Source organism: Schistocerca americana, chromosome 1 (assembly GCF_021461395.2).
Source record: "Schistocerca americana isolate TAMUIC-IGC-003095 chromosome 1, iqSchAmer2.1, whole genome shotgun sequence".
In the NCBI taxonomy this organism is placed as follows: domain Eukaryota; kingdom Metazoa; phylum Arthropoda; class Insecta; order Orthoptera; family Acrididae; genus Schistocerca; species Schistocerca americana.
This window is the reverse complement of record NC_060119.1, coordinates 648630747-648651355: the sequence shown is the minus strand read 5'-3', so window position 1 is coordinate 648651355 and position 20609 is coordinate 648630747. Positions and strand designations below refer to the sequence as shown.

The 20609-nt window shown below is 38.5% G+C and overlaps 1 protein-coding gene across 1 annotated transcript in view; it reads right to left on the bottom strand.

Annotated features, from left to right (window-relative positions):
• Window positions 1-6184, bottom strand: part of LOC124608105 (5'-3' exoribonuclease 2 homolog) — a 419776-nt gene extending 413592 nt beyond the window's left edge. Inside the window, exons 1-3 of the mRNA XM_047139960.1 lie at window positions 5977-6184; window positions 5760-5887; window positions 3866-3977 (exon numbers count right to left, since the gene is read on the bottom strand). Of these exons, the coding sequence (XP_046995916.1) occupies window positions 3866-3977; window positions 5760-5887; window positions 5977-6051 (315 nt within the window). The 5' untranslated portion in view covers window positions 6052-6184. The remainder of the gene's footprint in view (window positions 1-3865; window positions 3978-5759; window positions 5888-5976) is intronic.
• Window positions 6185-20609: the final 14425 nt, after the last annotated feature.

Below are 20609 nucleotides of genomic sequence, written 5' to 3'. Positions count from 1 at the left end.
CAATCATAAACAGGAGAGGGAGTTTATGAATGCTCCATTTCATAATGTGTTCCCTTGTTACTATCTTTTCACATGAATCAGTGCAATTAAGTGATATAATTAAAAGAACCATGAAGGCAATAAAGAATATCGGTTTGTTATAAATTACAATGACAATAATAGAGAATTGTGAAGTCAACAAATAAATAAAAGATTATGTTTATAGAGCCAGGTAATGTTATGTTTTCTCCAACAAAATGTAACTAGAGATTATATAAAGATTATTTTTCCTTACGTTAAAAATGTAATACTAATTGCGGTGTAAAAGCCACAATGCACCCACTCATGGCAGTATGAAAGGCATGCCCACCGAAAGGTTAAATAATGGCACAAATGGCCAGTTTTCAGGCCCAAATGGCCAGTTTTCTAGCCCCAGGATTTTTCTAAGTGAACAGTCTCCAACCTCTTAAAGTTCTTAGTACATTAAACACTTGAAATATTTTTCCTGCAATCCAAAGAAAAAATACATTATGTCACTGGCTATACAAACCAATTGTTTCACCAACATAACTTCCCATGAATGTTCACGATAAGTGTCACCAACAAAAACATTGTGGATAGATAATAGACACACCCTTCTGAAGTTTTACAGTTCTCTTTTTCTTTATGGAAAATGAGTGCACATTTACGTCAAATAGTTCTTAAGACGGCATTATAGAAGCGTCTGATTCCACCTGCCTGTTATGACCCAGGACACCATCAACAAGGCAGAAACCACTCCTTTCACTTTATCCAATATGGCGACTGTGACATCACTACATACAGTTGGCAATAAATGCAAAACACTTATAAATGACACAATAATGTGTCACTCCAAAAACAAAAAGGAACTAATGGGACAACTGCAGGAAGCTGGGGGAGTTACGGTGAGAAAGGGGGGGGGGGGGGGGGGGTGACGAGCTAAATAATATACAACAAAACAATAAAAAAACACTGCATGATCCCAAAATAGAAAATATCAAGAAATCAATTTACAGCATTCCGCAACACCAACAAAAACCACAGGAATTAGATATCTCCCTTGACCTATATAGCCGAACCATAGCTGTACCACGAAAAATGGAAACGGACGTTTCCCTTGACCTAAATAGCTCAACTGCAGCTGTAGGTACCAAAAAAACCATTACCTGCAACTATAAAAACTGGAATCAGACAATTCCATTGATCTATAAAGCTCAACTGCAGCTGTGAACACCAGAAAACCAACACCTACAACTACGACAAATAGAACCAAAACCCCAAAACCTCAACAATCTAAAAATCGGACATCATCACTACACGAATTAAAACACAATCAACCCACCATAAATACACAAAACATCACAATTACTACAGATTAAATCCAAAACAAAAATTATTTACCAACAACAGAATCTGGATTGGCCACCACAAACACACACACCAACACCAAATAAAAAACACAAAATAAACCAAAATTTAGCAAGTCTTAGAAAACACAAAATAAAACAAAATGAAGCACATCTTACAAAACAACAAAAACTGCAACCAAAATGGTCCTCCGCAACATAATCATAAAGCAAACTATTTATCGTCCATGTTTCACTTCCATACATGGCTACGCTCCATACAAATACTTTCAGAAATGACTTCCTGACACTTAAATCTATACTCAATGTTAACAAATTTCTCTTCTTCAGAAACGCTTTCCTTGCCATTGCCAGTCTACATTTTATATCCTCTCTACTTCGACCATCATCAGTTATTTTGCTCCCCAAATAGCAAAACTCCTTTGCTACTTTAAGTGTCTCATTTCCTAATCTAATTCCCTCAGCATCACCCGACTTAAATCGACTACATTCCATTATCCTCGTTTTGCTTTTGTTGATGTTCATCTTATATCCTCCTTTCAAGACACGGTCCATTCCGTTCAACTGCTCTTCCAAGTCCTTTGCTGTCTCTGACAGAATTACAATGTCATCGGCGCACCTCAAAGTTTTTATTTCTTCTCCATAGATTTTAATACCTACTCCAAACTTTTCCTTTGTTTTCTTTACTGCTTGCTCAATATACAGATTGAAGGGAGAGGCTACAGCCCTGTCTTACTCCCTTCCCAACCACTGCTTCCCTTTCATGTCCCTCGAGTCTTATAACTGCCATCTGGTTTCTGTACAAATTGTAAATAGCCTTTTGCTCCCTGTATTTTACCCCTGCCACTTTTAGAATTTGAAAGAGAGTAATCCAGTCAACATTGTCAAAAGCTTTCTCTAAGTCTACAAATGCTAGAAACGTAGGTTTGCCTTTCCTTAATCTTTCTTCTAAGATAAGTCGTAGAGGACCTATAACAAAAGTAATAAGCCAACAAAATAATCTCCCTCATGGCCAACCTACATTTCTCGAACCAGGCACCAAGTCCTATCGACCGCCCGATGTTATCCTGCTGACACTGCCACATATAAGTGCCCCTGGTTCGATACGCTGGAACTCTTACAAGCCTCATATTATGAGCCCACATAACTGCAGAAATTTAATAATAGACATCATGTCCTCCCCATCTCCGCACGCAACGATGCACTATTGAATTCCACTGTCACATCCATACCTAAAAACGGAAACTATACAACAAATTAAACTTCGTCCCACACAACAAACATGAAATGACTAAGACCTAACAAAAATCCCAAACTCATAAACACAAAAAACCTTAACTCACGGGAAACGCCTCCAAACCATATTATGCCACCAACTACGTACACTCTCAACAACATTGCAACTGTCACAACCAAACCTCAAATGAACCCAATACAACACATTACACTCAGCACATACACCACCAGAAGGCACCATCAAACACAACCAACTCAAAAACTCTGCTTCATAGTGACGTCACACACCGGAACACCATTATGTCATGGGTCAAAGCAGATGAGTGGAATCAGATGCTTCTGTTGATTGCTTAAAACTTTTATGCTCGAATTCTAATTCTTTAAGCTCGTCCTTACTATTAGCCACTATGGTGATACGCCTACTATAATTTTTTTTTAACAATTTCATTACTAATCCAAAGGCTCTTGACATCCAATATGTCTGCCTGTCAAAAGGAAGTGAACAGGAATGAAGAAAATGGGTCAGAGGAATAGCCAGGAAGAATTAAACATATCAATAAAAAAAGAGGGACACAAAATGAACAACAAAAATCTGCCACATGTCTTTCAGAATCACTCCTTAGCTCAGTACATTTTCAATCTGGATTCCTAATTGAAATAAACAAAATCTACTGGAAGTGAAACATACATACTGCCACTGACCTACTTAGAAACACTCAAGATTTTTAAGAAGGCCTATCACAAACATCCAACTGTCTCTGTTCCTCAGTCATGATACTGGTTGTTCCATGTACGTGGCTTAAAAACAGTCATTTATTAACATAAAAGTAAGTGGTTTTCAATCCATTTACTGAAGCACTGGTATATCTGAGGAATCCCAATTTCCTTGTGATTGCCCCCCCCCCCCCCTTGTATCACTTACACAACTCCTATTTCACTTCCAACATGTTCATACTTCAATCTACTATTTCTCCATTTCTTTTCATTAAGGATTTTAATATTAATTATCACTGATAACCATCAAAATGCCTAAGGTATCTGAAACATTACTGCAAATAAGACACTGTGGGCTTAATTTTTCTTTTTTTGCCTTTCATAGTGCATTATAGTAAGACTAATTCAGTTTCAGTCCGAATTTTCAGTATTTGATAATTGTCTGCTTGACAGAGTACTTTAATTTATAAGGCTGCATTTCAGTTCTCAACCCAATCATTAAACCAGAATGTTTGCACCACACGGTAAATAACATCTGGTAAACTTACCACACCATCAATGGCCATGTACAACAGTTTGCGTGGGCGCACAATGTTGAATAATCGATCAATACATTCAAAGATAGCAACCATCATCTCATCCTCATCCTTTGGTGATGGCCTATTAAAAGGAAAACAACATTTATATATATATATAAACAATTCGGCAATATTAAACACTGTCTAGCAATATGAAAACAATAGCATGCTGCCTCACTTATGTATAGTCTCAGTCGAGTCACAATAAAAATCCATGTTATAACATCAGCATCAATTATTGTAGTGACTTTGCTGATTATGTGATTCATATGCACATCAGACAGGAAGAGGTTTCAGAGCAAGATAAAAAGACAATATACAAAGAAATTATAATAGTTATAAAGACTAAAAAAGTTCTGTATGAAAAAGTTGATAACTAAGTTCAACTATGTCAAAGACAACTGTGGCACTTCAGAAGCACATTCTCTAAATGCATCAACTATAATTCATACATTTATCATCGCATAATTAAAAGTGACTTCCTCCAACTCATAATACGTAGCATAACTGCTGTGTAACTAATTCAAAACTCATGAGTCACATCTGATTTATCAGTCTGTATCTGCAGCACTTGGGCATTATATTACAAGTATATGTATGCATCAAGGAAGTTATTTCCAGGTGTAATGAGTATGTAAAACACCAATTCTGTTTTCATTTTTTGTTTATGCACAATTAGAAGTGCAGTGTCCACCTACCCCGAAGAGTTTTCTTCTTCAGAAGGAGTACACAGCTGCAAGAACAGTAAACAAAGTGCTTAGTTTTTGCTGTAGAAGGCGTCTGACACATACACACTTCCAAAATGCATAGTGTCCACAGAAATAGACAAAATAAAAACAGTGATTGACATGGAACACATGTAATTTCTTTTTCAATAAAAAAAGGGAGTCACTACATCTAACTCAACACTTGTTCTGCAGGAGTTGTAGATGAACAAGCTAGCCATCAGCGTTGCTGCTGACTTTGAAATAGTTAAGTTTCCTCATACAGAACAGCCTCAGGATTAGAAAACTACTGATAAACTTTAAAAATATTTAGTCTGTACAATATTCATATATAATATATCTGAAAACAATTTACCATAATCCTCAGAATTATAAAATTTGAAAAAAGCGTCTAAAACTGAACTTACAGCATATCCAAATAGAAGTAATCCATGATTAACCCAACAAGAGCAGTAAAAGAAAACTAATAAATGTGTTGTAACTGCAGACACATTACTAAAAGTCTTTGATACTGCTTATCCAACTCTCAATCAAACTGTCTCTTTTTAACATAATCTAAGCCTCAAGCTACACTACGGATCAATACATCACACCACAACCTGCGTTCCAAAACATAATGAAGACATAGAAACAACAAAATTAGTAACATGTTGTGTATAACTGTTCTATTACCTTTTATGAGTACATGACGAATATATACGGATTGACACACTAAATATAGATGCAGAGTTCCAATGTTTTATTTTTACAGCCCTACGTACAAACCACTAATTGTTACGTTACAAAATTGCTTCATTTCTAACAACGAATTAAACCCCTATCACTTAAAAAAACAAATCGAAAGACACATGCTCCTCTTGTGTTGCACAGTAAATTCTCAAGGCAGATTCCTTTAATTTTCATTTCTTGCCACTAACAAAATGGCATATTAGTTTAACAATTTACTTTATCTCCGACACTTCATATATTTTTCATAATGATCCTACCATTTAAAACTGTTTTTGATTTGTTTCTCAAATTCAAAATTTTTAAGTTGACGAATATGCCGGCACTTAACATACTAATTACACGACTGTTTACTATAACACGTATTGTCGCAAAGTCCTGCAAGTGAATGTAATCAGTCCATGGCAACTTACTTGTCTTCAGGATGCGTACAAGGATGAATAATTCCATTCATATCTAGATAAAGGTTATCAAATTCAACGCCATTTGGATTCGGCTGACTCGAATCCGCTTCAACTTTCAGTCCGTCTATTTCTTTAGCCTGTTCACACAGAAATGTATGCATATTAGGTGATGTCTTGAGCAGTCACACCAAACAAACATTTGTACAATGACAGAAAAAGAAGTTACCTTCTCTTCAATACATGTCACAATGACTGATGCATATTTTCTGCTCAACCACCGAAAAAATGCTGGCACTCCCATGGTCCCACTTCGGTTTTACAACCTGAAGAAAATTTACAAACGGTGGACTGTTTATGTCTTCATGCGTACAGTACACTTGTTTTCAAACCTGTCGATACACCCCAAAGAATTTCTACATGGCTCCGAAGCTCGTGTCACCAATTACCAAAGATGTACATAGACAGCAAAGAGGACCCACTTCACGTAAGTCTGTGTCATGACCAATGCCAGCTTTGTATAAGTGTTCTACTACTAAAGCCGGGTTCACACAGGCAACAAAAGTATCGCCACTCCTAATGGCGAACTGCAGTTGCTTTGTAGTTGCATGTGTGAACTCCTAGTTTTCAGTGGCGCCATTTAAGAAGCGCAACTTTTGTCACGCCACAAAAAGTTGAACTTGGTTCTACCACAGTCTAAAGGCTGGTCCACACGCAACGATCTGTCTGCGCAAATGTCTGCGCACATGTGATGTGCGCAGACAGATCGTTGCGTGTGGACAGAAGATTTGCACCAACCTGAGGTGTGTGCAAACCTGGAAGTTGGAGTTGGAGGTTTGAGCGAAACCTCTCAAATCTGTGGGTTCAAACCACATCTGCGCAGACAAGTTGGAGCGTGTGGACAGGAGATCGCCGCAAATCTGGCGCGAAACAGCTGTTTGTTCAGTCTAGTGTTTATATTTGTGCGCGCAGGGCATTAAAATGGCTGGTACTAGTCAGTGTTCTCGAGAGTTTGTAAGTGAATTCATTGAAATATATAGAAACCACCCATGTTTGTGGAAGATTAAAAGTAAAGAATATAGTGACCGAGACAAAAAGACAGCCGCATGCAATGCTCTAATTGAAAAATTGCGGGCAGTTGACGTCTCGGCAAACAGAGAAACGGTAATAAAAAATAAAAAAATTCGTTGCGAACTGGGGAAATTATTTGCGAATGGATGTCGAAACTTATAATTATCTCTTAAAGCTTGTAACCCCTCATATTTTGAGAAAAAATACTTGTATGAGAAGGGCAATTTCTCCTCATGAACGGCTGGCGGTAACATTAAGATTCCTAGCAACAGGAAGGAGCTACAAGGATTTGGAATTTTCATCTGCAATATCGAAATAAGCATTGAGTGAAATAATACCCAACAGATGTGAAGCTATTTACGCTTTCCTGAAGGATGAGTTCACGAAGGCAAGTCAAGTAAATTAAGTCCGTCAGCGAATTGTTTACCGAAAAGAGTTATCCAAAGTTCAGAAATCTAGAAGATCTGGTGTAGGAGTAGATCAAGTATACCAGCCAACGTTATGGTATTTTGATCTGCTTGTCTTTCTTAGTGATCAAGAAACGCCAAGACCAAGCAGGAGTACAATTGAAGATGAAATTGGAGTGCCAATGTGCGAGGAAATGGAACACGAGGTAATGTAAAACAAAACTGGCTCGCCCTGTAGCTCTCGCAGTAAATTTACGTGAGAAAACTGCTTTCGCTTTAGCAGCCACTGTCTACACCATTTTGACCGCTTTCTCAGTTTCCTGCGGTTGGTCTGAATGTTTTTTGCAACACAAGTTGCGACGACAGACCACAACAGAACTTCCTCCATTTCTATATTTCAAAATAACTGATTTAAATTTTGACGTTTACGGGGAGCGTAGTCGCTTGCCACTGATATTTCATTTCTACACCGACAGATGGCGGGCGAGTAGTAGGTTGGGGTTTGTGTCGTGTGAACACACCACATTTGCAGCGATCTTTTGCATGTACAGACATCTGCGCCGATAGATCGTTGCGTGTGGACCGGGCTTAACATAACAGTCGCGACACTTCACCTCGATTTTGTTGCCAGCGCCAGCAGCGCCCCAAGCGGCTGGTAGGTTGAACTGTGAGTTCGGCGCGATCGTGAAAGCAAATAGTGATTGTTTATTTTGATTTATACAATGATTTTTACCATCGAGAGCGTTTGTAGCGCAATAAATTGCAGCAACAACAGGAAGAAGACACCACAGCTGTGTCTTTTTAGGTTTCCTAAGGATCCTGAGAGGTATATACCATCATGTTACTAAATTGTATCGTCAGGATTCACTTGCAAACTATATGTGTATAAATGATAAATGTTTCGTTTTAGGAGCAGAAAATGGCTAGTTAATAACAGACAAGAAGACCTTATGAAGAAAGACCCAGTTTACCTGTATAATAATATTAGGTTTTGTCCGCTACATTTCGAAGAAAACCAGTTCATGAACGCAGACAATAACAAACTCGTGTGGAATGCAGTACCCACACTGTTTGACATCCCAAATAAGCCACTTCTACTGACGATGAAGAGGAAACTGCCACAAAGATTCGACAGTCAATCTAAAGCTGTAGAACAATCGTATGACACAGAAGCAGCCAGTTCAGCTCTCCATGTATCAGTGCAAGATTCGTGCGAATCGTTACCACAGACGTGCTTTGACGATAAAGTGGTTAGATTAAGTGCAGCTGTTCGTGTCTTACAAAAGCGTGTGAAGTGTCAGATTGTGCAGATCGAGCGAAACTATTACGGGACAAGGAAAGTGTCTACAGACACATTGTTTGAAAATTATTCAAATATTTGTTTTTTTGTGAAATGTAATGTAATCAGCTCATTATAATGTTTTCAGCATATTTCTGCCACTATTTGGCAGTTGCTTGACCCACTTAGAATAATATAAAGATTAAGGTCGTACTTGTGGCAACAGGCGACAATGACACACACAGTAGGCCTACAGAACGATAAACGAGCTGTCGATCGCTTTTGCATGTAGAGGTACATGTCTGTGCTTCTTAAATGTGAATCTGTGTATTTATATTCTTTTGACATCAACATGGTAAGCTGCAATTCTGTCCAATGTCACAAGTGTTTCTTCACGAATGTGTTGTAGCTTGCCACTCTATTCATGGTTTTTGTCCATACTTGCGCTTATTTTAGAATCATTAATAGAAACATATATGCCTTCTGATCCTAAACAAACTCTTGGAGGCAAGAAAATAACTCGAATAATTAGGAAATTGCGTAGGAAATGGATGCAAACAAACATTATGCTTACGACGCGTCTGACGTTCACCTTACCTGCCGCTTGGAGCGGTCGTGTCGCTCCATCTGTCAAACGGCAACAACTTTTACAGCAGTAAGTGTCGCGACTGTTATGTTAGACTGTGGTTCTACTTTGTTGCGCCATTTTGCTTTCTCCACAATCGAATAACGTCATTCGATTGCTACCTCGCAGCTGGATTCAAACCTTTCTAGTGCGTATTCGTTCGCAGATAGTGCTTTTGATCGTGCGTTTGTTATTAATATGTCGAAAAAGTGGTCAACAGCTAGAATTACGAGATTCTTGGAGGTGTATCAAGAACGAGAATGCCTTTGGAACCACAAAAGCGAATCATACAAAGACAGAAATTTGAGAGATGCTGCATTAATTGAAATATAAACAGTATGCGTGAATATGTACCTGGAATTGATGTAGCTAAAACAAAATTAAAAATTCGAAGCATTCGAAATGCTTGCATGAATGAACATAAAAAAGTACTGAAATCACTTAAGAGAGGTGCGTCTACAGACGGTATTTATAAACCCAGCCTTGCTTGGTTTGAAGCTGCAGACCGGTTCTTAAAACATGTAGTCGAGACAAGAGAGACGAGAAACACTTTGGTAATTAATATTTTACATTTATTATGTTTCCTAAACATCTTATTTAGTAATATGTACAGCCGTTTAATCAGCTGAGACAGGTGACGCCATTTTGCAAACTGCGCAATTACGAAGAATTTGTGGCGTCCTGTGTGAACGGTAGCTCACAACGCCACTCCAGAATGACTTGACTTGTGCCGATACTTTCGTTGCCTGTGTGAACCTGGCTTAATGCAGTACTGTATTGAGGAAAATACGAGCTGTGATCGTCTTGCCTTTAATTGTTGTAAGATGTGCAAAGTGTGGCAAAATGATTGCCCAGCAGTCCAAAGACCGCTGATCTCTCTGTAAAAGTGAGTTATCTTCCTGATTTGTTATTACAGAAACGACATTAGGAAATATTATGAGAGCATGAAGACAGAGGATAAATAGCGTAGATGTAAGAGATTAATAAAAATGTGTTACTTATAGCGACTATGTAGTATTATTAATTAAATAATATTTTTCAGTCGCCCTACAAACGTGTTATGTACGTGCACCCCATACATTCTCCACTATACTTGAAAGCATGTTGCCACCTATCACCACATGAGAGTATCTGACGCAACCGGGAACACTGTCGAACATCGTCATTTGATGGTCCAGATGTTAATGAGGCGTATTGTTGCATAGGTGTACTGACCTCCAAATATTTGAACATGGTGAACTCAATGTTATTGTGAAACTATACTGCATCGCCATGTATGTGGGTGCATTCGGCTCCCACTTCATTTTCATGGATGACAATGCGCGACCACATCGAACAGCACTGGTGGAAGAGCACATGGAGTGAGAGGATATTTGGCGAATGGACTGACCTGCACGTTCCCTGGACTTAAATCCCATCAAGGACGCGAAGAATTTGTTGGGGGCACATATTGCAGGCATGTCCACATGCGCCAACAACCATCCAGCGGTTCTCAACTCTTCTGGTGGAGGAGTTGAACGCTCTACCAGAAGAATTCCTTACTGCACTTGTAGCCTACATGGGAGCACACTGCTGTCCATGGTGATCACACACCCTATTAAAAACCATAACCCACCTCTTGTAATGTTCAGGGGACCATAATAAATCGTGGTGACTTCAGGGTACCAGTAATTACTGTATTTGAATAGAAGTGTCATTTCTATTCATCTCACTGTGCAGTTCCTTCAGTAAAGTTCTGTACTATAATGTAGTACTTCTTTCTTATCGTGGTCGAGTTTTCATCGATTTCTGTTACTTAGCTGTCACACATCATGCTAAAGTTACTTTCATCTCTAAGTTTGCGCATCAGTTACTTACAGTGTACCCAGAGGAGTTTAAGCAATCTCCCTTTCCTCACTCCATACATGAATGAAACAGAATGTAACTCTAATAACTTGTCCAAAGGAAACTATCCTCTGCCAAGAACTTCACAACAGTTTGCATCTTATGAATGTAGATTTACAAGCAGAACTGTGCCGACATACTTTAATTATTGTTGCTGTTGACAGCAGTGAGCTGGTTGCACAGTTTTTTTTTTTTTTGTGTCTTCATTTTCTGTTGTGTGGTGCACTAGATATTTATGCTCTATGTTAATTCTGTGACATTATAGAAGTACATCTTTTTTTTTTTTTTTTTTTTTTTTTTTTTTTTTTTTTTTGTGTTACAGTTGCGGTGTAACTTTTGGTTGTAGTAAAGAAAGGAGCAATAAGTTGTTTTTATTCCAATATACAGTATTTCCCTCTGTAATTTTCTGCCAAACACAATTAAAGACATCCAGTTATGGGCCCAGGCAAACGCATACATACAGTATTTGTTTCTGTTCTGTGAATTCATTGCTTTTATCGGAGTTTTATTCACGTGAGCTGTGACGCTCAAGTTCTGGAACCGTCGTATTTCATTGGTCTATTGTGTAAAACCTTCGTTTTCGTTTTAAACTGAGTATTATAAGTTTGTCTTACATTCAGCCTACAAGAAGATGGATAAATTGAAAACGTACAGCACCCAGGAATTTGACAGTAAAAATTTCCAGCTGTGAAAATATCAGTTGCAAATTATTTTTCTTCATGAAAAAGTGCTCGATATCGTTGAGGGGAAACCGAGGCCAAATGAATCTGGTGGGAGTCAAACCGCTTGGGACGACCTAAATGTGAAGGCGATGCTCATTGTATCTACTGTGATGGAATTTGACCAATTGCTATATGTTATGGCGTGCACAAATGAAGCGGAAATGTGGGCCAGACTAACGACTATTCTGAACAGCGATCTGCAGTTAATAAAATGGCCTTGAAGCAGAAAGTTTTTGATTGCAGAATGTCGCCAACAGACACAATTGTACAACACATCATTCAAGTCGAGTCCTTGGCACGAGCATTAGCTGGTGTTGCGGAACCTATTACAGAAGCTGACAAAATGTCTAAAATTTTGGGAAGTCTACCAGCAAAGTTCGCAGTTTTTTCAACTGTACTAGACTCGTGTGCTGAAGATCAAAAAACTTTCTATGATTTGGCTTTAGGGTTATTGAAACAAGAAAAAAAACTTTTACAATGTGATGAAAACTCAACAGCCTTCGCAGCAGTTAATGTGGACAAAATATGCAAGTTCAGTTCCAATACCAGTATCAACAGTCCGTTTATCATGGTCAGTAGAAAAGACGCTACATGTTATTACTGTCACAAAAAGGGACATTTTAAATCTGAGTGCAGAAAACTTTTAGCAAAACTTAATACGAAAACTGATACATCTGAGCGCCAATCTTTGCATACAGAACAAGCATATGTTTTTGCTCGAGGTTTTGACAACATTTGGTTACCTGAGAGTGCTATGTCAAAACATATGACGTCACACAAAGAGTGGTTCAACACATTTAAGCGAATTCGTTCCGATGAATCATTTGTTCAAATTGACGTCAACTCGATCGTCAAAGCAGAAGGCACTGGATTAATTGAAGTATAGTCATTAGTTGAGGGCAAATGGCAACCTCGCACTTTGGAAAACACAGTATATATTCTTAAGCTAAAGAAATATTTATTTTCAGTGGGAGCAGTCACAAAAAGACGAATGAAAGTTATTTTTGACGACAAGGGAATGGAAGTTCTCAGTTCAGGTCTAATTGCAGCAGGAATTGAGGTGGACAATCAGTGTTATCAAATGTTGTTTAAACATCCAGACGTACTACAGTCAAATCCTGCTTCCCTGAATTCCACCATGACCTGGCATGAGGGACTTGGGCTCATTAATTTCAGTGGACTCAATAATTTGGATGATCTGAACTTAATACCTGGTTTCAATATGTAGAAAGTTGAAAATCTTCCTTGCGAACCACGTCAGTATGCAAATATCAAAAGAAAATCTTTTAATTCAGATTTGGAATCAGTATCGAAAGTTCCTGGCGAATTTATTCATGTATATTTGAGTGGATGGATGAGAAAACCGTCTCTTGGAGGTGCACAATTGTACATAGTTTTCAAGGATGATTGCACTTCACACAGGTTAGTGTATTTTCTTAAAAGTAAGCATGATGCTTTCCCTGTGTTTCTGGAATTTCAGAGACTGATGGAAAGACAACCTGGAAAGAAAATCAATGTTCTGAGAAGTGACAATGGAACCGAATTTATAAATAAGCAATTTGAAGATTATTTTAAGGAAAATGGTATAATACACGAGAAAACAAGTCCGTATACACCACAGCAGAACGGCCGAATTAAAACAGGTCAATTGTTGAGTGTGCACCCACTATGTTATTAAGTGCTGACTTGTCTCACAACTCTGCTGCATACATTATCTTAAATAGCCAACCGTGTAAAGCAAACGACAGTGTTACACCATATGAAAAATGGCTTGGAAAACCTCCTTCTTCAGAACACATGAGGATGTTTGGATCAGCATCATACTTTCATGTTCCTGATAAATTTAGCTCAAAATGGGATAGTAAATCAAAGAAATTGATCATCATCGGCTATGGTGGGTATAGTACCAATTATTGCGTCTACAATCCTGAGTTAAAGACAATCTCCTGCAATGTCTCTTTCAATGAAGGGCAAACCCATAGCTTCAACATAGAACAAAGATATACTGAATTTTACCTGGGAGACTATGCTGCAGAAGATGTTCAAGAGGAATCTGAAGAAGATGATACTGGTGAACAAATGAAAGAAAATCAAAGGATGAATCTGAGAGATCGGTCTAATCTGTGAGCACCTGCTTGTTTTCGGTACCAAGATATAGCTTGCCCTGAATTTATCTTTGAACCTCAAACTTTTGAAGAAGCAATGGCATCGAAAGAGTCATCAAAGTGGAAACAAGCAATGGAAGAGAAAATGAAATCCCTGAAGAAGAGCAAAACTTGGGATCTAGTACCATTCCCATACAACCGCTAGGCAGCTGGATGTAAGTGGGTCTATCACGTGAAGCAGAATTCAGAGGGAAAAATTGAACACTTTAAAGCCAGATTATCTGCGAAAGGTTATTCACAACGAAAAGGCATTGATCATGAAGATACATTCTCTCCTGTGATCCAATATGATTCAATAGGAGTTTTATTAGCCTTATCAGCTTCACAAGATATGGAAATTAGGCAGTTTGATGTTAAGACTGCATTTCTGAATGGGGATTTGAAAGAAGAAGTTTACATGGAGCTACCAAAAGGTTTTGTTGTAGAAGCCCCAAATAATATTTCCAAACTGAAGAAGAGTCTATATGGACTCAAACAATCACCACATTGTTGGAATCAAAAATTTGTACATTTTCTGACAATGTTTGGCGTTGTGCAATGGAATGCAGACAAATGTGTTCTCCATGCTTTAACAGATGACACTGATGTTTACCTGACACTTTTTGTGGACGATGGCTTGGTTATTTGTAAGTCTCCAAAAATACAGTAAAATGTTTTAACAGCACTGGGATCAATGTTTGAAATTACTGTGGGCAATGGAAAATACTTCTGTGGATTGTAAATCTAACACTGCCCTTCTTCAAAATAAATCTATATAGGCCAGCAAAGACACATCAATTGTTTACTTTAGAAGTTCAACATGGATGATTCAAAACCGAACTCCTCTCAGTTTGATGTTGGAACCATGTTGCACAGTGGGCAGTCTCCTGCAAACCAACATGAGGTAAAGGAGATGGAGAGCAAACGTTATCGCCAGGCAGTTGACAGCTTAATGTTTGTAGCAACTGTCTCATGGTCAGACATCATGTTCACTGTGAGTATGGTGAGAAGTTTTTACATAATCCGGGTCTCGATCATTGGCAAGCTGTTAAAAGGATTATGAAGTATCTACAGGGGACCAGGAACATGACCATAAGGTACAAACATGACTCTGCTGGACTGGTGGTGTACTCAGATGCCGACTTCTCTGGTGACTATGACACTCGTCGGTCAACAACAGTCTATATGAGCTTGTTAGCAGATGGGCCTGAGACACGGTGTTCACGTCGGCAGAAATGTGTTATCAGATCAATAATGAAGGCTGAATACATAACACCTTCATAGGACCTATGTTGATGTTGTTGTTCTTGTGGTCCTCAGTCCTGAGACTGGTTTGATGCAGCTCTCCGTGCTACTCTATGCTGTGCAAGCTTCTTCTTCTCCCAGTACCTAATGCAGCCTACATCCTTCTGAATCTGCTCAGTGTATTCGTCTCTTGGTCTCCCTCTACGATTTTTACTCTCCATGCTGCCCTCCAATACTAAATTGGTGATCCCTCTATGTCTCAGAACATGTCTTACCAATCGAACCCTTCTTCTAGTCAAGTTGTGCCACAAGCTCCTCTTCTCCCCAATTCTATTCAATACCTCCTGATTAGTTATGTGGTCTACCCATTTAATCTTCAGCATTCTTCTGTAGCACCACATTTTGAAAGCTTCTATTCTCTTCTTGTCTAAACTAATTATCGTCCATGTTTCACTTCCATACAAGGCTACACTCCATATAAATACTTTCAGAAACGACTTTCTGACATTTAAATCTATACTCGATGTTAACAAATTTTTCTTCTTCAGAAACGCCTTCCTCGCCATTGCCAGTCTACATTTAATATCCACTCTACTTCGACCATCATCAGTTATTTTGCTCCCCAAATAGCAAAACTCCTTTACTACTTTAGGTGTCTCATTTCCTAATCTCATTCCCTCAGCATCACCCAACTTAATTCGATTACATTCCATTACCCTGGTTTTGCTTTTGTTGATGTTCATCTTATATCCTCCTTTCAAGACACTGTCCATTCCGTTCAACTGCTCTTCCAAGTCCTTTGCTGTCTCTGACAGAATTACAATGTCATCGGCAAACCTCAAAGTTTTTATTTCTTCTCCATGGATTGTAATACCTACTCCGAACTTTTCTTTTGTTTCCTTTACTGCTTGCTCAATATATAGATTGAATAACATCGGGGAGAGGCTACAACCCTGTCTCGCTCCCATCCCAACCACTGCTTCCCTTTCATACCCCTTGACTCTTTTAACTGCCATCTGGTTGCTGTACAAATTGTAAATAGCCTTTCGCTCCCTGTATTTGACCCCTGCCACCTTCAGAATTTGAAAGAGAGTATTCCAGTCAACATTGTCAAAAGCTTTCTCTAAGTCTACAAATGCTAGAAACGTAGGTTTGCCTTTCCTTAATCTTTCTTCCAAGATAAGTCGTAGGGTCAGTATTGCCTCATGTGTTCCAATATTTCTACGGAATCCAAACTGATCTTCCCCGAGGTCAGCTTCTATCAGTTTTTCCATTCGTCTGTAAAGAATTCGCGTTAGTATTTTGCAGCTGTGACTTATTAAACTGATAGTTCGGTAATTTTCACATCTGTCAACACCTGCTTTCTTTGGGATTGGAATTATTATATTCTTCTTGAAGTCTGACGGTATTTCGCCTGTCTCATACATTTTGCTCACCAGATGGTAGAGTTTCGTCAGGAGTGGCTCTCCCAAGGCTGTCAGTAGTTCTAATGGAATGTTGTCTACTGCTAGGGCCTTTTGCCGACTTAGGTCTTTCAGTGCTCTGTTTAACTCTTCACGCAGTATCATATCTCCCATTTCATCTTCATCTACACCTTCTTCCATTTCCATAATATTGTCTTCAAGTACATCACTCTTGAATAGACCCTCTATATACTCCTTCCACTTTTCTGCTTTCCCTTGTTTGCTTAGAACTGGGTTTCCATCCTTGTGATATTCATGCACGTGGTTCTCTTTTCTCCAAAGATCTCTTTAATTTTCCTGTAGGCAGTATCTATCTTACCCCTAGTGAGATAAGCCTCTACATCCTAACATTTTTCCTCTAGCCATCCCTGCTTAGCCATTTTGCACTTCCTGTCGATCTCATTTTTGAAACGTTTGTATTCCTTTTTGCCTGCTTCATTTACTGCATTTTTATATTTTCTCCTTTCATCAATTAAATTCAATATTTCTTCTGTTACCCAAGGGTTTCCACTAGCCCTCATCTTTTTACCTATTTGATCCTCTGCTGCCTTCACTATTTTATCTCTCAAAGCTACCCAGTCTTCTTCTACTGTATTTCTTTCCCCTATTCCTGTCAATTGTTCCCTTATGCTCTCCCTGAAACCCTGTACAGCCTCTGGTTCTTTCAGTTTATCCAGGTCCCATCTCCTTAAATTCCCACCTTTTTGCAGTTTCTTCAGTTTTAATCTACAGTTCATAATCAATAGATTGTGGTCAGAGTCCACATCTGCCCCTGGAAAATGTCTTACAATTTAAAACCTGGTTCCTAAACCTCTGTCTTACTGTTATATAATCTATCTGATATCTTCTAGTATCTCCAGGGTTCTTCCATGTATACAACCTTCTTTCATGATTCTTGAACCATGTGTTAGCTATGATTAAGTTAAGCTCTGTGCAAATTTCTACCAGGTGGCTTCCTCTTTCATTCCTTCACCCCCATTCCTTATTTACCTGCTACATTTCTTTCTCTTCCTTTTCCTACTATCGAATTCCAGTCTCCCATGACTATTAAAGTTTCGTCTCCCTTCATTATATGAACAATTTCTTTTATCTCATCATACATTTCATCAATCTCTTCATCATCTGTGGAGCTAGTTGGCATATAAACTTGTACTACTGTGGTAGGCATGGGCTTCGTATCTATCTTGGCCACAATAATGCGTTCACTATTCTGTTTGTAGTAGCTTACCCGCATTCCTATTTTTTATTCATTACTAAACCTACTCCTGCATTACCCCTATTTGATTTTGTATTTATAACCCTGTATTCACCTGACCAAAAGTCTTGTTCCTCCTGCTACCGAATTCCACTAATTTCCACTTTATCTAGCTTTAATTTATTCATTTCCCGTTTTAAATTTTCTAACTACCTGGCTGATTAAGGGATCTGACATTCCACACTCCTATCCGTAGAATGCCAGTTTTCTTTCTCCTGATAATGACGTCCTCCTCAGTAGTCCCTGCTTGGAGATCCGATTGTGGGACTATTTTACCTCCGGAATATTTTACCCAAGAGGATGCCATCATCATTTGACCATACAGTAAAACTGCATACCCTCGGGAAAAATTACGGCTGCAGTTTACCCTTGTTTTCAGCTGTTTGCAGTACCAGCACACCAAGGCCATTTTGGTTAGTGTTACAAGGCCAGATGAGTCAATCATCCAGACTGATGCACCTGCAACTACTGAAAAGGCTGCTGCCCCTCTTCAGGAACCCCACGTTTGTCTGGCCTCTCAACAGATACCCCTTCGTTGTGGTTGCACCTATAGTACGGCTATCTGTATCATTGAGGCACGCAAACCTCCCAAACAACGGCAAGGTCCATGGTTCATGGAGGGGGGGGGGGGAAAGATATATTACACATGTATTAATATTCTGTCATTCAATGTACAGAAATGTGCAACATAAAAAGAATATATATACACATAAAACTAGTTCACTTAGTTTACACCACATTGGTTTATAGATCACGCTGAATAAAGTCTTGTACACTTTAGAAGCAATGCTTTGTTCACAATGCTCTAAAAGTTTATTTTTCATTTAGTAACTTCTTGAAGAATCTCTGTTTCTTCCAGAAGATGGTTATAAAGTTGATTCCCATACACTGAACATTGTTACTGTACTATTTAGTTGCATGTGGAACTAACCTTAACAATCTCTTCGACCTTGTGTGGTGACTATCCATGTTCCAGACTAGCCTACTGATGTTTTGTTTAACAAAGCATAGATGTTCAACAACGTATTGATTAGGGAGAGGCAGTACGTTTAATTTTTTAAAGAGTAGTTTACATGTTGGTATTTTATTCTTGTGCATGATTGTTCTAATTTTTTTTTTTTCAGTTTGATTCAATATTACGACCCCAAAAAATGATCCTATAATTTTCTGTTGAATGGAAAAGAGCATGATACATACAAGTCAGTGTGCTAGTATTTAGCTCATCCCTCACTGAATGAAGCATAAAACAGACTTTGCTTAGCCTACAACTAATCATGTCAATGTGGTTTTTCCATATGAGTGTGTCCATGATGTGGATCCCAAAGAATTTTGTCTCTTAAGCAAATTTAGTATTCCTGTCACGTAATGTTACTGTTGGAGGCGGGGGAGCTCAGTTCTGAATGGTGTGAAAGGTTAGACATACTGCCTTTTTTGTATTGAGGAGCCTCTGTTTGACACTAGTCATGAGTCAGTTTCAGCTGCATTTCTGTTGTTGCTGACTGGAGAAGTTCAGCTGTATTTGAGGTAAGGACATTAGCATAATGGGCAAAGAAAGATGCCTTACTGGTTGGTAGGGTGGGGACGTCATTTATATAATGAAGCAATAACAAAAGACCTAAAATTTTATGACTTGTGTATGAGAGTCCATCACATTTAGGACACATACCTGATTTACTTTATTTATATGAACATACTGCATTCAATCTTTAATGTAACTACTGATCCAGCCACAGGCAGTTTCCCTCATCCCACACCAATCCAACTTTTGCAAAACTATGTTGTGATTAACCATGTCAAAAGCCATTGTGATGTCAAGAAAGACCCAAAAAGCTTGGCATTTCTTGTCAACTGTGTTTAGGTAGAATCATGTATTGCATCACTAGTTGTTTTATTGTCTTTGAGAGCATACTGAGCAGAAGACAGAATGTTATTTTTTCTAAGAAATTAATGTAGTCTGGCAGCCATTGCATACCAAAATATTGTACTAAATGAGAGCACTGCAACTGGATGGTAGCTGCCAGGATCTTCTTTAGATCCCTTTTTATATATGGGTATGATTTTTGCTGTTTTAAGCTTCCTTGGAAGTATTGCATCGGAAAATGAGGCATTTATTACGTGAGACTGTGGCTTACCAGTAACTTTACCTCATCTATGGAGAAGGAAGCAGGAGATCTTGTCTCCTCCTGCTCATGAGGCTTTCTTTATTTTACTACTGATTATATTTTCTTCTCTGCTCCCAAAGTAGATAGTTGCGTTAATGAAGGTATTGACGACTGATTGAGGAACGCAATTACTTTTTATATGTTCTGTTAGTTTTTCTACAGTTTCGATAAAATATGAGCCAAATTCCTGAGTTACTTCCTCTTGGTCAGTAATTAATGCTGAATTTATTTAAGTTTAGTGTTACTTACACTTTTCCTATTTCTACCTGTTTCTGAATTGATTAATTGCCATATGCATTTGCTTTTATTATATGAAGACTTCAGAAGGATGTCATTTTGTAGTTTTTAGCAGTTCTTTTGTATGCAGTGAAGTATTTCTTAGATTGTTCCCTGTTGCTAAGGTTAGCCTTGCTGAGGGACCAAATTCATCGATTACTTCATCATAGTACATTTGTTGTGTTATTGCAGAATTCGTGGAGAGGACCGCAAGACTGTTGACTCAGTCCTGCGACATGGATGTCCTCAGATAATTCTGGAGTCTTTTGAGGTGTGAGATAGAACAATCAGCTGGACAGTTGGTTGCAGTGGATGACAAAAATATTCGT